Source organism: Bos mutus, chromosome 17 (assembly GCF_027580195.1).
Source record: "Bos mutus isolate GX-2022 chromosome 17, NWIPB_WYAK_1.1, whole genome shotgun sequence".
Lineage (NCBI taxonomy): Eukaryota > Metazoa > Chordata > Mammalia > Artiodactyla > Bovidae > Bos > Bos mutus.
Window position 1 is genome coordinate 23,876,479 of NC_091633.1, and position 17,086 is coordinate 23,893,564.

Genomic DNA, 17,086 nt, shown 5'->3' on the forward strand with positions numbered 1-17,086 from the left:
TATTATCAGAGCCTATAAATATGTGACTTTCCCTGGCAAAGGGACTTAGCAGATGTGACATTAGTGGGACATTTTGAGATGTGGGGGTAGTCCTGGATCACCTGGATGGGCTGATGTAACCACAGAGGTCCTTATAAGAGGGAAGGTGGAGGTCAGAGTAAACAGAAGCTGTAGACTTTTGGGGGCTTCCAGTTGGCACTAGTGGCAAAGAACCCACCTGCTAATGCAGGAGATGTAAGAAATGCAGGTTCAATCCCTGGGTTGGGAAGATCCCCTGGAGGAGGGCATGGCAACCCACTCCAGTATTCTTGCCTGGGGAGTCCCATGGACAGAGGAGCCTGGTGGGCTACAGTCCATGGGGTCACAAACGTTGGACACGGCTGAAGTGACTGAGCACACACGCATGATGGCTTTGAAGAGGGAGGAAGGGCCCAGGAGCCAAGAAATGCATCTTCCTCTGGAAGATGGAAAAGACGAGGAACCTGATTGTCCCCTGAAACCTCCAGAAGGATTGCGACCCTGCTGACTGCTTCACGGTAGACTTTGACCTCCAGAACTATAAAGAAAAATCTTTGCTGTTTTTCTACACTACTTTGTGGTAATTTGTTACAGCGGCAATAGGAATCTAATGCAGACATCATCTCACAGGGGAGCTCTGTGTTGAGCCAGTCAGAGCCCCTCGTGGACCTGGGGTCTGAGCCGTGTTACAGGGATGGACTGGGAGAAATTGGCCTCGTGGGCCATTTGTCAAGATCAAACCATTCGCCGAACGCAGCACAGTTAAAACATTGTGTTTCATATATTTTTTATAATCTTATTCTTTTATCTATTTATTTACTTATTTATTTTTGGCAGCACTGGGTCATCATTGCTGCTTGGGCTTTTCTCTGGGGCAGTGAGTAGGAGCTACTCTAGTTGTGGTGCGTGGGCTTCTCATTGCAGTGGTTTCTCTTTTTGTGGGGCACAGGGTCTAGGGTGCGTGAGCTTCGGTAGTTGCAGCCCCCTGGCTCTAGAGCACATGCTCAATAGTTTTGGCGCTCAGGCTTAGCTGCTCTGTGACATGTGGGATCGTCCCAGACCAGAGATCAAACCCGTGTCTCCTGCATTGATAGGATTCTTTATCACTGAGCCACCAGGGAAGCCCCAAAACGTTGCATTTTAGGTTTAAAACTTTGCCTGGCAAATGTTTCCCTCTGTGCCTACCTACCCAAGGCACTGTTCTCATGCTGATAAAGTTTAAGATTCTGTGTATTTAGAGAATTTCTCTTTGAAAGGCACGACTTTTCCAGGAGCCTGATTGAGGAATACCTGAGTGTGATTACTCACTTCTCCCAGAGAAAAGGCGGGGGGATACTCCCCAGGGCCTCCAAGGGGAATATAAATACATGCTCTTTTAAAGGAGAGTTTTACTGCTTAGAAATTGCAAACCACACTATGTAATTTCAGCAGAGGATATTGGGGGGTTGGTTCAGAAGAGGCATTGAAATCAAATAATCCACTTATCAAGGTGCCTTTTGTTTCAAGAAAAAGGTAACAATGAACCATATTTAGCAGAGAGAGACATTCTGTGTCTGGTGAATTTTAATAAATCGCAAACAGCGGGGAGAGAGAAAAATTCTCAAAGTCCTCCGGCTGGCTTGTGTTTCAAGTAAGCTTGCGGTGACTTGGAAGGAACATCCAATCAGGGTTTTCTTTGAGGCGTGTGGGGAAAGGCAGGCTTCTGCTTTGCAGGTTTCTGATGCCATATTGGTGAACTAGAGATGTCTGGGCGGGATAGGCCATTGAAGTTATGAAAAGAACCCACCCCTCTTGATTGCAGATTTCTTTTCTCACATGGCTGTATCTTAGTTGGGTTGTTTTTTTTTTTTTTTTTGTATAAATTATGGAGATCACCTGTGGTTTTCATGTTTCTGTAGCCTGAAAACCTTTTTACCCTAACATATCAACAGTATTAAAATAATGCCAATGATCTAATGATATATAAGAGGAACTGGAACTTCTCCTCAATTAATAGGTGTGTTCTACATGCTGGCTACTTTGTTTATTGCCTTAAGTGAGTTGGTTTTGATATGATTCCCACTATAAAGATGAAGATTTTGAAACAAAACTTTATCTAATACGTTGGTGATTGTTTTTGTGGTTGTTTAGTGCCCACATCGTGGCAGACTCTTTGTGACCCCATGGACTACAGCGTAGCCTGCCAGGCTTCTCTGTCCATGGGACTTTCCAGGCAAGAATACTTGAGTGCGTTGCCATTTCCTTCTCCAGGGGATCTTCCCGGACCAGGGATTGAACCTGTGTCTCCTGCACTGGCAGGTGGATTCTTTACTGCTGAACCACCAGGGAAGCCCATGGTGGGGACAGGGATTAATTTGGGGATGTGGTCCTGCTTTGGGAATGCTCTTCACCACTAGGATGCATTCCTCTTCCTGGTGCTGGAGAGGGTTTGGTTAAAATCCTTCTTCTTGTCTCTTTGGCACCTGTGCCAAACCACTGAACAGCTGCTGCGAATCGAGTTAGATCAGGGTTTCTCATCTGTGGCACTGCTTGCATTTTGGACTGGAGAATTCTTTGTGGCGGGGAGGAGGGGGCTGTCCCTTGCCTTGTAAGATGTTCTCCGAATCACTGGTCTCACCCCACGAGGCGAGAGTAGCACAGCCTCCTGCCTGGTCGTGAAAATGAAAACTGTCTCCTGTAGACATTGCCAAGTGTCTCTAGGGTGCAAAGTCACCTTACGTTGAGAACCTCTGATATTATTGAGGAAAGACCTTTGCACGTCCGAAAAAAGCACTACTTGTTCATTTGAGTAATTCCTCGGGGCGGCAGGAGCAGGGGGTGGGGGGGGTGGGTGGGCGGGGCGGGGTTCTTTTTATCTTTTTTAATTGACAAGGAGGGTGGAACCTAACATTTCACCAAGGTATTTTATAAGGTGACAGACTTTATTTTCTTGGGCTTCAAAATCATTGCAGTTGGTGACTGCAGCCTTGAAATTAAAAGATGCTTGCTCCTTGGAAGGAAAGCTATGACAAACCTAGACAATGTATTAAAAAGCAAGAGAACATTTTGCCAACAAAGGTCCATCTAGTCAAAGCTATGGTATTTCCAGTAGTCATGTACAGATGTGAAGTTCAGTTCAGTTCAGTTGCTCAGTCGTGACCGACTCTTTGCGACCCCATGGACTGCAGCACACCAGGCTTCCCTGTCCATCACCAACTCCCAGAGCTTGCTCAAACTCATGTCCATTAAGTCAGTGATGCTGTCCAACCATCTCATCCTCTGTCGTCCCCTTCTCCTCCTGCCCTCAATCTTTCCCAGCATCAGGGTCTTTTCCAATGAGTCAGTTCTTCACATCAAGTGGTCGAAGTATTGGAGTTTCAGCTTCAACATCAGTCCTTCAAATGAATATTCAGGACAGATTTCCTTTAGGATGGACCGGTTGGATCTCCCTGCAGTCCAAGGGACTCTAAAGAGTCTTCTCCAACACCATAGTTCAAAAGCATCAATTCTTCGGCCCTCAGCTTTATAGTCCAACTCTCACATCCATACATGGTTACTGGAAAAACCATAGCTTTGACTAGATGGACCTTTGTCGGCAAAGTAATGTCTCTGCTTTTTAATATGCTGTCTAGGTTGATCATAGCTTTTCTTCCAAGGAGCAAGCATCTTTTAATTTCATGTCTGCAGTCACCATCTGCAGTAATCTTGGAGCCCACATCACGGATATGAAAGGTTGGACCAAAAAGAAGGCTGAGCGCTGAAGAATTGATGCTTCTGAATTGTGGAGAAAATTCTTGAGAGTCTCTTGGATTGCAAGGAGATGAACTCAGTCAGTCTTAAAGGAAATCAACCCTGAATATTCACTGGACTATTGCTGAAGCTGAATCTCCCAATATTTTGGCCACCTGATTGGAAGAGCTGACTCTTTGGAGAAGACCCTGATGCTGGGGAAGATTAAAGGCAAAGGGAGAAGTGGGCGGCAGAGGATAAGATGGTTAGACAGCATCACTGACTCAATGGACATGAGTTTGAGCAAATTCCAGGAGGTAGTGGAGGATAGGAGTCTGGTAGGCTAAGGTCCGTGGGGTTGCAAAGAGTCGGACTCATCTTAGTAACTGAAAAAACAAAAACTCCCTTATGAGCATCCATCACTTACCACATTTAGAGAAATGTCAGGCCCCAACCTGCCTTCCTAGATCAACTTCCCCCTCCTCACACAGCCAGGTCCTGAGCTTCCCCTTCACTGACCCTTTCCTCATGCCACCCCCCACCCCTCCTGGAATCCTTCCCCTATTCCACTCACCCTCCCAAGATCCAATCCATCCTTCACGTCAGCTCAGAGAGAATCAACACTAAAGAATGCATCTCGGTTAACACGTCCCAAAGCGAGCATCACAATGAAGGTGGTACATGGTGTTGGCTGAAGGGCCATTTCCCCTGGGGGTGTTCTGTCTGGGTGCTAAGTGACATGGACATCTCCTGCATTCACTATCTCAGAATCTCAAAAACTCAATTTCCGGCAGCGGCTTCGCAGGAGAGTTCTCTGATGAACAGCTGATGGAGGACACAATATCCCCAACACTGACAGGCAAGCACAGATAAAGAAAATGGATAAACAGGCAGGGCGACAGCAAATGAACGTGCTGTCAGCTAGGAGGTCAGATGTAAAGGTGCAGCTGTCAGCCTCTCTCCTCTTCCCCGCTCCACGTCCTTAGGAAACCAGCATCGGACTTTTCCAGGGGTATTGTTTCAGATCAGTAAAAATGACACAATAATCCTATCTTTCTGGGAGACGCTGCTGTGAGCAGATGAGCCAGAATTAGAGGGTGGGTATCTGTCTGTGCTTCACTAGGTCATGGCAATCAGGAGATAGTTTGTAATCAGCAGATAGAGTGTCAGGAGAGAAATGCCATGAAGCCTGGTAATCACCTCTGCTTCCTTAATCCTCTAGATCAGGGCTCCCCAAAATGTAGGATGAGCTTGAGAAATGCATGCGGTGTCACAGCACCTGAGGGTGCAGATGGGCTTTGGACAACTCTAGGGAGGCCATTCTCATGAGTGTCTACAAGGCTGGCTGTTGGAGGTACATCTACAAGATGGGGAAATATTCTCACCACTGAGAAAGTGAGTCCCTTTTCAATTCTGTTTGAATTATTCTAATTCCATCTAGGAGAAAGTTCACATTGGTGTCACTGTATCTTTTTAGATTCTTACACTTGATAACCTCTTGATATTTGTTAACTACCCCATTGGATGTTGCTACATTTAAAAACCACCCCATATTAAGAGACTTAGTTCACTTGTCATTTCATGTAAGTTTTGGAGTGACTGATCTTGGCTGGACTCGGCTAATTTTGGCTGGGCTCCCTCTCTTGTTTGGCGGTGGCTGCAGGCTGTGGATTGGCTGATCTAGGATGGCCTCCATGGAGATAACTCTCCTCTCCTCCACATGGTCCCTTATCCTACAGTAGTCTAGCCTAGGCTTGTTCTTTTGGGTGCTGGCAGGAGTCCAAAAGAGTCAGTGCAAGTGTGCAATGCCTCCTGAGTCCTGGCTTTGGAATTAGCACATTGTCACTTCTGCCATATTCTGTTGGCCAAAGAAAACCCAGGGCCAAGCTAAATTCAAGGAGTGGGGCAACAGACTTCTACTTTTGAAGGGAAAATTGCAAAGTCACACACAAAAGGTATAGATATAAGAAGAGAATGGGGCCATTTTGTAATTGGTCTACTACAGGTACTATTGGATTCAATACAGTGAATCTATCCACCTGTGTATCTGCCTGTGTACCCATACCCATCCATCTGCCTGTCTATCCAACCATTGATCCATTCATCCATCCAAACATCCATCTATCAATTGACCTCTCCATCCATCTAAAGATTTATCCAGCCATCAACCCATCCACCCAACCCCTGATCCATCCATCCACCCAAACATTCATGCAACCATGGATCCATCCATTGATCCATCCATCCATCCATCCATCTATGAAAACTAAAACATCCAAGAAGGTATGAACTTGCCTAAGATCACTGTTGACTAGATCAACTCTAGATCTCCATAGCCAAACTTCATCTTTAACCACTATGCTAGACCCCCACTCCTGTCTTTAAAATGTCTCTTTTTGGCTCAAGTTAAATCTCTCATGAGCAGGAAAACTTCACATCTAGGTTTAGCAGGAAGATATGAGCCAGGCACTTTTTGATCCATGTGAAGGATAAATAGAGACTTAAATAATGCAAGAACCCTAAGAGAGGAGACAACAAGACAACAAGCCCACTCCAGCTTTATTTTCTCAAAAATAAACTCAGTATTTGCTTAAAAGTGAAAGTTCATTTTTAAGGATGTTTTTAAAGATAAAAAGACAGAAAAGGAGAGAAAAGAAATTTTTATGTGCAAGAGAGTGGAAAATGGTGAGCAAGCTTGTTGACAAGCTTCCCTGTTGTGGAATACATCCTACACAGATGGACCTTAGAATCCTTGCTCCATTTCTTCAGAGAGTCCTTGGCCCACCATCTTTTCCAAACAAATGAGTCTCTAAATCTCTACACTTCATGGTTTAAAAGCTTTTTTGGAGAGGGATGAATATATCAGAATAAAAGCATCAGATGTAGCAATTAGTCTGTTGGTTTTGACACAATTCTACCAGTTGCTTCGAGTCAATGATTTTCTTTAAAGACATAGAGTCAGAACCGTTTCTGGAATGTTGTACAGGGTCTTTTGAGAGTGTTTTAACATGGTCCCAAAATGAGTGGGTTAAAGTGGGAGCAGCAAAACATCCCTAAAGAGAGAGGGACAAAGTACCCATGTTGCTGGTGACCTGACATCAACGCCTCTGGGCAAGGAACAGGGAAGGAAGCTATTTCTTTGAAAAGCCATCTTGACAACTCAAGTCCTTTTGGCTGCAGTACCAAAGGCAGCTTTGATCTGCTAGCCAATGTCCTTGCCGGGAAAAGGATTAGGGGAACTTCCAGAGGAGAGAGGCATGGGGTAGCCCCATAGGCTGGATGGGCTGTGCTGGCTACAGTTTGAAGCAGGGGCCGAAGGGGAGGTTGGAGCATCAGTGGAGAGAGAGGAACACCTGTCTTCTCTTTCAATATATGAATGGGGGCTTATGTGGATTTTCTGGTCTGGTTTTGAAAGATAAGAGTCAGGCAAGAGGCTTTCTTGGTCTTTTCAAAGTTAGCATTTGGGGAACTGTAACCTCTTATGCCCCAGGTCAATAGTGAGTCCTCAGTGGAGCCCCAACAGTGTAAGTATAAACCCAAGGGGAAGTTTTAGAGGACAGTCTTCAATCAACAAGGAGGTGGCTGGTTATACTGCTAATGATGGAGGCAATGAACAAAGAAAGATAGGAAGACAGATGATGTGTTGCTCTTTCCTGGCCCAGTGTTGAATCTTCAGCCTCCAGTGTACATTGACTTACCCAGCTGAAGATTCTAAGTCTGCTTTTTCAAACTCAAATGCACCTAAGGGTCCAGCAGGAAATGTCATTGAGCAAGGCAGTCTGCTGTGTATTTTCTCTTACTGTTGCCAGATGGGCAGACAGCCTGCATCCTGCCACTTCCTCCCATGTGTGCGAAGCTAAAAACCCAGATACTCCTCAGTTTTTTATACACATATTTTTAATACATTCTTTTTTTCATAGTCTTTTCCATTATGGTTTATCACAGGATATCAAATATAGTTCCCTGGGCTATACAGTAGGACCTTGTGTATCCATTCTAAATGTACTATTTTGCATCTACTGACCCCACACTCCCACTCCATCCTGTCCCTCTCCCCACCTTGGCAAACACAAGTCTGTTCTCTATGTCTGTGACTCTATTTCTGTTTCATGTGTGTGCTTCGTCACTCAGTCACGTCCGACTCTTTGCAACCCCGTGGACTGTACAATGCCAGGCTCCTCTGTCCATGGGGATTCTCCAGGCAAGAATACTGGGGTAGCTTGCCATACCTTCCTCTGGGGGATCTTCCCAACCCAGGGATTGACCTCAGGTCTCCTGCATTGCAGGCAGATTCTTTACCATCTGAACCACCAGGGAAGCCCATGAATACTGGAGTGAGTAGCCTATCCCTTCTCCAGGGGATCTTCCTGACCCAGGAGTCGAGCTGGGGTCTCCTGCTTGGCAGCAGATTCGTTTCCAGCTGAACTACCAGGGAAACCCTTCTGTTTCATAGATAGATTCATTTTAGATTTCACGTATGAGTGATATCATATGGTGTTTGTCTTTCTCTTTCTGACTTGCTTCACTTATTATGATCGTCTCTAGTTGCATCTATGTTGCTGCAAATGACATTATTTCATTTTTTGTAGTTGAGTAGTGTTCCATTTTATATATGTACTATATCTTTTTTATTGGATAAAATCATAAATTTTAAATTTTATAGTTGCTTTACACTACTATGTCAATTTCTGCTATACAACAAAGCCAAACAGCCATATGTGTGTGTATGTGTGTGTGTATATATATATATATATATATATATATATATATATCCTCCCTATGACAAACCTAGACAGTATATTGAAAAGCAGAGACATTATTCTGCCAACAGAGGTCCATATAGTCAAGGCTGTGGTCTTCCCAGTGGTCATGTACAGTTGTGAGAGCTGGACTATAAAAGAAGGCAGAATGCCAAAAAATTGATGCCTTCAAACTGTGGTGCTGGAGAACACTCCTGAAAGTCCCCTGGACAGCAAGGAGATCAAACCACTCAATCTTAAGGGAATACTTCTTGGAAGGATTGATGCAGAAGCTGAAACTCCAGTATTTTGGTGATCTGATGCAAACAACCGACTCATTGGAAAAGTCCTTGATGCTGCGAAAGAATGAGGGCAGAAGGAGAAGAGGGTGTCAGAGAATGAGATGACTGGATGGAATTACCAATGCAATGGACATGAACTTGGGCAAACTTTGGAAGATGGTAAGAGACAGGGAGGCCTGGTGTGCTGCAGTCCATGGGGTCACAAATAGTCGGACACGACTGGGCAACTGAAAAACAACAATCCTCTTTTTTAGATTCTCTTCCCATTTACATAACCACAGAGTACTAAATAGAGTTCCCTGTGCTCTACATTAGGTTCTCAGTAGTTTTGACTCTCCAGTTTTAAAAAATGATTCCCATTCATAACCATCTTTTAAAATACTGTGGGCAAAATGGAACCTATCTGCCAGCTGAGTTGAGCACCTTAAGTGAATAGTTTGCAGTGTCTCCCAGTTTGCTGTTTTTTTCTTTTGACTTTGTTTATGATATATGTGGCTTTGTGAAAGATTTTCTCAATTTTTATATAGGGATGGTTATCGTTCATTTTTATACAGGGATGGCTAAATTTCATTCAAAGTTTGAATCATAATCAGAAATCTCTCCCTAGACCCAGGTTTTAGAGGAAATCACCCACTTTTTCATTCTGTACAAAAAATAATGTCATTTTCTTACATCTAGATCACTCATCCATTTGAAGTGTATTCTTGTGTTTGGTGTGAGGTACGGACCTAATGTTATCTTTCTGCCAAATGGCTGGCCAAGTGTCCAAGTACCATTTATTAAAAGGTCTGCCTTTGCCTCATGATTTCTGGTTCTACCTTTATCACATACTAAATTTTAGATGTACAGGAGCTTATTTATGAACTACTCTATTCCATTGGTCTATTTTTCTCTTTAGGTACCAGTGTCATTAAATATATTTGAAACTCATGCAAGTTATTCACAAATATTTCCCACTTTATACTCATAAGTAACTTGCTATCTTTCTGTCAGATCAGACTCCATGTATTTGCCACCGTTCAACAATTGTACAAAAGTTATACAATTGTCCATTGTTCAACAATGTACAAAAATCTCCTTTTTTAAAAGAGTGGAACTGTGAATTTTATTTTATTGTATGTATTTTATTTTATTTGGCTTCGCCATGCAGCATGTGGGATCTTGGTCCTCTGACCAGGGATCAAACTTGTGCCCCCTTCAGTGGAAGCATGGAGTCTTAATCATTGGACCATCAGGGAGGTCCCCCAAATCTCCCTTTCATAGATTTCAACCGATTGAATTGGTTGAAAGACAATTCAGCCAATTCACAATTTTGGAGCATGTGATCATTTACTGGCTGATCCCCAAAGCAACCTGAAGATTCTAGACAAGTGGACTTAAAAATGTTTGGGCTTCCCCCGTGGCTCAGCAGTAAAGAATTCACCTACACTGCAGGAGACAATGCAAGAGAGGTGGGTTGGATCCCTGGGTCAGGAAGATCCCCTGGAGGAAGACATAGCAAGCCACTCCAGTATTCTTGCCTGGTGGGCTACAGACCACATGGTTGAAAAGAATCCAGCATGCCTGAAGCGACTGAACACGCATGCACTGCGGTGTTAACCCCTCATTTCTAAATCACTTGTCAATTTCCCTGGGTTGCCAAATGACCTCTAAGGAGCCCAGAAATCACCCCATCTTTGTCTTTTTCTTTTTTTTCTTTCCCCTCTGCAGTGATCGAGGGCCGTGGGCTCACAGACAACATCCAGCGATTTTCCTCCCTGCCCCCTTACCTGCCTGTGACCTACCAGGTGCTCAGAGCCGAGACTTCCTTCTTCCTGAAGGAAACCAACCAGGACTTGACACGCAACTCCAGCCTGCAGTCCCGGGTCGAGTCCTTCTTCCCCTACAAAGCCAGACAGCCGCCAATCTTAAATGCCAGCTATGGGCCTTTCTCGGTGCAAAAGGTCGTGCCCCTGGAATTGATGTCGACTTCCAACTTTTTAGGTCCCACCGACAAAGTGAGTTTCAACTGGAAGCTGAAGGCGCACATCCTGCGGGACAAGATCTACCTGAGCCGGCCCCGCGTGCAGGTGCTGTTCCACCTGGTGGGCCGGAACTGGGACGACCCCGGCCCCGCGCAGAGCCTGCCCTGCCTGCGTGTGTTCGCCTTCCGGGAGACCCGGGAGGTGCGGGGCAGCTGCCGGCTTCGGGGGGCCCTGGGGCTGTGCGTGGCACAGCTGGAGCTCCCAGCCAGCTGGTTCGGCACCCCCACCGTGGTGGCCGGGAGGAAGAAGGCGCCGGAGCCCCCCGAGGGCAGCCCCGTGGAACTCTACTACGCCGTGCAGCCTGGGGACGAGCGTGGAGACTGTTCCGGGGGTGATGTCCGCAAGGGCAATGCCATCCGCCCCGGCAAGGATGGACTGCAGGAGAGCACGTCCCACCTGCAGAGGATCAGCGCCGTGGGCCTCTACCGCGCTCAGGACAGCGCCCAGCTCAGCGAGCTGCGTCTAGACGGCAACGTGGCCATCTGGCTGCCCTCCAGGCCCGTCAAGCAGGGAGATGTGGTCACTGCCTATGTCACCGTGGCCAGCAATTCCACCGTGGACTTCTTCATCTTGAGGTAGGTCTGCACTTGAGATAGGCTTAGGCACGCCTGGGACGACACTGGAAGGGAAGTTGGGGTGCATATACCAGAAGATTCCATTTTCACCACCTTTAGGGACCCTCCTGCTTCACACTGGAAGCCAGTTTCTGCACCTGACCACAGGCTTTCAGCAGCTGCACTGTATATATTAGGAGGTGGGAGAAAATGGGCCGAAATTGCACCCCCAAGAAACAAGACTAAATTAATCACTCTCTTTTGACCTTGAATTACCACTGAACTTGAAGAGGGATATAATTTTTTTGGGGGGGATGCATAAACAGATTTATTAAGTATTAAAATGTTCCATGGCCAAAAGGGTGATGAAAATATGGTTACTTTATATTTATGGGCTTCCCTGATAGCTCAGTTGGTAAAGAATCCACCTGCAATGCAGGAGACCCTGGTTCCATTCCTGGGCTGGGAAGATCCGCTGGACAAGGCTGGAGTGGATAGGCTACCACTGCAGTATTCTTGGGCTCCCCTTGTAGCTCAGTTGATAAAGAATTCGCCTGCAATGTGGGAGACCTGGGTTTGATCCCTGGGTTGGGAAGATCCCCTGGAGGAGGGCATGGTAACCCATTCCACTATTCTTGCCTGGAGAATCCCCCTGGACAGAAGAGGCTGCTGGGCTACAGTCCATGGGGTCACAAAGAATTGGACACACTGAGCAACTAAGCACGCGCACGCACACACACACACACACACCTCCTTAGGTTTCAATTCTATAACCTTGAGACATTTACAGCTTAGGTTTTGGTTTGATTGGCCCAGACGTAAAGAATCCGCCTGCAATGCAGGACACTTGGGTTCAATCTCTGGGTTGGGAAGATCCCCTGGAGAAGGGAACAGCTACCCACTCCAGTATTCTGGCCTGGAGAATTCCATGGACTCTATAGTCCATGGAGTTGCAAAGCGTTGGACACGACTGAGTGACTTTCACTTTATGTTTATAACTTTTTAAAATTAATTTCGATTGGAGTATAGTTCTTTACAATGTTGTGTTAGGTTTCTGCTGTACAGCACAGTGAATCAGCTATAGGTATACATGTGTGCATGTTAAGTCACTTCAGTTGTGTCTGACTCTGTGCGACCCTATGGACCCTGTAGACCACCAGGCTCCTCTGTCCATAGGATTCTCCAGCAAGAGTACTAGACTGGATTGCCATGTCCTCCTCCAGGGGATCTTCCTGACCCAGGGATCAAACCTACATCTCTTTTGTCTCCTGCATTGGTAGGTGGGTTCTTTACCACTGGCACCACCTAGGAAGCCCATATGTGTACATATATCCCCTCTTTTTTGGATTCCCTTCCCATTTAGGTCACCACAATGTGACATTTTTTTAAGCTTTAAAATTTTTTATAGACATGCAGATACTTGGTTACATGACAAAGTATGTGTTCAGTGGGCTCAAGGAAAGATATAGACATATCTCACCATCTGCCATCTCACTTTGAGTGTAAGCGTGAAAAAAAAAAGCCAAGAATAATATCCTTTTTTATTTGGTAGGGTTAAATCTTGCCAGTTAGGAACTGAGGAAACCCCAGTTTGTGACAAACACTATTTAACTTATTTGTTTTTTGGCCACTCTTCATGACTTATAGGATCTCAGTTCCTTGAATAGGGATTGAACCCAGGCCACTTCAATGAAAGCCCATAATCCTAACCACTAGGCAACAAGGGACATCCCTCAACAGAAGATTCTTTATTAGAGGTATTTCATCTCATAATAAAAGAAAAAAAGAAAACCAAATTAAAGCAACCACAGAATAACCCACCTCCCATGACCTCTGCTGGTTCAGCAGATCATACGGAAAATGTAATAGGCCTGCTCTGTCACTCTGGATAATGATTCTGGGGTTTAGATCAGGGCAACCTGTTATATGAGGATAATTAATACTAGGGGGAAAGCCACTTAACGCAAATCCTCTTAAAACATGGCCCAGAATTTCAGAATAATGAAAAAATATTTACTTGAGACTTGTTTAAAAGATAAAGATGACCAAAATCAGACTTTTTTAATGATCATCATTAAGAATGACTTAGGTTATAATTGCAGCAATGCTTTGGTTCCTTTTAGAATAAAAAATTAATCACATGTGGCTTGAGTTGCTTGGGAAAATATTCACAAAATAGACTGATGACATCTTCTGGCATATTTCACTTTGGTTTAAATTTGGTTGTCTGAAGATAAGAATGGTCCTTTTTAAAGGGTTTGTTTGTTTTTACCAAAGGCATTCAAAGGTTTTGATACATTTCTCGAGGCATTTCTTAGTCCTTTGGATTTGGATAATTTTCTTCTGAAGTGTCTAATGATCATCCTTATAATTTTTTTCTTTCAATTTTTAAGTGGACTAGTTTTACCAGATCCTTCTTTGCCAGTGGTTTGGGATATGAACAAGTGTTTTGCAGAATCACTTTCCATGATGTTATGTAATCCTGCATCTTCTACAAAGTACAAAATGTACCCTCTGGGGACTTCTCAATCTCATCTGTACTGAGGGGTGGTCAACCTGGTGCCTGCTATCTCTGGGGTAAGGAAAAATAAACTAGTTGTCTTAATGAAAGTGCCAATCTTATAACTGCAGGAGAGGAGGTATTTCGATAAAAGGAGCCAGGTTCGCTTCCTCCTGCCTTGAGAGGAGAAAGATACTGATCTGGAAGGTCTGAGTTTTATTTCCATTGAGTCTCTTAGCACCTTGGTTTCATGTCATTCTATTATAAAATAAACATATCCAGCCCAGGCATTGGAAAGGAGCTACAGAAGACAGGGAATTAGTAGTACTGCTAACAAGTTTTAAAAATTCCAGAGTCATAAGAACCCAGGTCTCCTGCATTTCAGGTGGATTCTGTACCAACTGAGCTATCAGGGAAGCCCCCTTCCCATTTGTACTTATCCCTAACTTCCTTCTTTCAAAAAGCAAGCTCTAGGGGTGAATATGTGTGAACAACCGGGTCCCTGCAACTAAGATGCAGAGCTTTCCACGGCAGGTGGGGCAGTCAGACCTGGTTCACGGGAGAGGAGGAGTTGTTGTCTTTGTTTTCCTTCACAAAGATGAGGGTGATGTTGGAGAAATCGGGTCCTGCAACCAACTGGTCTCGATTCTGGTCCACTTCCCTGGCCTGCCATCTCATCTCCATGTCCCTTAGTTTCCTCATGCAGATGTGATGTTGGTACCTACTGCCATAGGGATGGGAGGATTCAGTGGCTCATACTTATTTGTAAGGTGCTTATAACAGTACCTGACATGTAAAAGTGCTTCTACAAGTGTTGGCTATTACTATCAGGGTTGTTTTTAAACATCTATCAAAATTTCAATAAGCACTGAATTCTATTTTGGCAGTAAAAGGACATCCTGCTTTGCATAAAACAACAGCTACCAGGTCCGTTCTGAAAACTGTATTGATTCTCATTTTACTAGGATCTTTTTAAAGAGAAAAAAAAAAGTTTTATAATGACAAGAGCTTTGGGGGCACAAAAGATGAGAATGACAGGGTTCTGGGTGGAATATTGGTTGATGCCAGGAAGGGTAGCAACCCCATTTCTGCCTTCCTGGTCTTTCCAACCATGGATTTGAGTCCTGGGGAGAGAGAGGTGGGAGAAAAACAGAGTCAAGGATGACTCCAAGACATTGGAAGTGAAAAATGCAGCTGCCATGATTAGAATGGGAAGGCTGTAAGGAAAGCTAGCATTCCCTTTCCAGATAACATATTTCATTGTATTTTAATTCGTATGTGCTCAGTTGATTCAGTCATGTCTGATTCTTTACGACTCCATGGACTCTCCAAGCAGGTCAGTTCAATGGGTTTAGGCCCCTTGTCTTTGGACATATGGCTTATCCATGCTCGGTCGCTCAGTCATGTCTGACTCTTTAAAGCTACATGGACTGTAGACCTCCAGGCTCCTCTGTCCGTGGGATTCTCCAGGCAAGAATACTGGAGTGGGTTGCCATTTCCTTCTCTAGGGGATCTTTCTGACCCAGGGTTCAAAACTGTCTCTTGCATCTCTTGCATTGCGAGTGGATTCTTTACCTTTGGGTAAAGAATTTTACTTTGAACCATTGGGGAAGCCCATATTTTAATTTTAATTTAGTTAATTCTTCTAAGGAAAGAAGTATTCAGAAACACAAAAAGATGTATGTGGGGCAAAGTAAGTTTGTGTGAGGCTCACTGAAATTTAGGGAACACCACTTTCTTCCTCTCGAAAGTAGCAGTGCATGGAAATGCACATTTATTTATCCAGCTGCCGTCAACAGTAGTCACTGGTTCAATCACAGGAGAAATCCATCTGGCCCATCACTGGAACCCAGCTGAGAAATTCATGGGAAACTTACAAAGGGACGGGGATTTGAAAGACCCCTCTTGACCATGAAATCCAAAAATGTTGTCCATCATCTCCTTGGAAGATAGCTTTGCTGACAAGGCTGTGATGCTTGGACTTAGCCTGGACTTCTAGGGAATTTTTATAGGATCAATAACAGACATGGAAACTTGACCTAAGCCTCCTTTACAAGACGGTTTTCACAAACAATACTCTCTTCCACAGGCTTGAGGAAGCAGCCTGCATTTCGTTAGCTACTTCATGCATCTAATTTAAAAGCAACCCCTGCTTTATGATCAGTCAGGTTCCTGAGACTCAAAAGTCAAGGTGTGGAGGTTGAAACTTTGTTTCCTGTGGATATAACATTATTTTAGAAAGCTTTTTTGAAAAATAAAAAATAAAATAATGACCAACGTAAAGGAAGAATAACCACATGTATGTTTTACAAATATTTGTAAGCAGGTCAGTTCCATGGGTTTAGGCCCCTTGTCTCTTGCATATGGCTTGTACATGCTCAGTCACTCAGTCATGTCTGACTCTTTGCAGCTTCATGGACTGTAGCCCTCCAGGCTCCTCTGTCTGTGGGATTCTCCAGGCAAGAATACTGGAATGGTTTGCTACTTCCTTCTCCAAGGGATCTTCCCGACCTAGGGATAGAACCCATGTCTCTTGCATCTCCAGCATTGGCGGGTGGGTTGTTTACCACTGTGCCACCCAGGAAGCCCAAAGATGACCATTGCCATCGACAGTGAAGGAGTCAGGGGAAGGGAGATTTGCGTGCAGTAGGCCACTGAATTAGAAGAGCAGAAATGAAAACTAGCAATGATTCTGATCTAGGACTTGGCTAGCTTAAATGTTTTGCCACTGGACACAAACTTTTCACGAGGAGATACAGTCATGAATGCAACAAACTCAAATGAGTTCTTGGTTGAGGGTGGCTCTGTTCTCAAACATGGGGCTGAACCAGTTACTGGGAGAGGAGGGATGAAGGCGTGGAATCTGTGCATCTCAGTAAGTTACCTAGCAGCTCTCGTCACTTTGGACATTCCTGGGGAATACATGACAGCTCACTGTAACAACACAGCGCACACTGATACCTGTTTGTTCCCCAGGATTAACACCACAGGGAGTTTTTACCGCCTTAGCTTACAGAGACACTGTTTAGTCCAAGTTACAATTAGATTTCACAAAAAAGAATTTGACAACATAGATGTTTGTAAAATACATGGGGTTAAGAAAAAAATACAGAAGGCTGGAAGTCAGAAAAGCTATAATAGTACATGCCAGTCCTCTCTGCTGCTGTTCAGCTGTGTGAACCTGAAAATGTCCTTTAATATCTCTGGGCCTGTTTGTTCATTTAAAAATAAGGTAACGAAC

At 44.5% G+C, this 17,086-nt stretch overlaps 1 protein-coding gene across 1 annotated transcript in view; it reads left to right on the top strand.

The window, feature by feature from the left end:
• Window positions 1-17,086, top strand: part of TMEM132C (transmembrane protein 132C) — a 452,942-nt gene that overhangs the window by 146,841 nt on the left and 289,015 nt on the right. Inside the window, exon 2 of the mRNA XM_070386332.1 lies at window positions 10,478-11,366. Coding sequence (XP_070242433.1) covers window positions 10,478-11,366 — 889 coding nt within the window. The remainder of the gene's footprint in view (window positions 1-10,477; window positions 11,367-17,086) is intronic.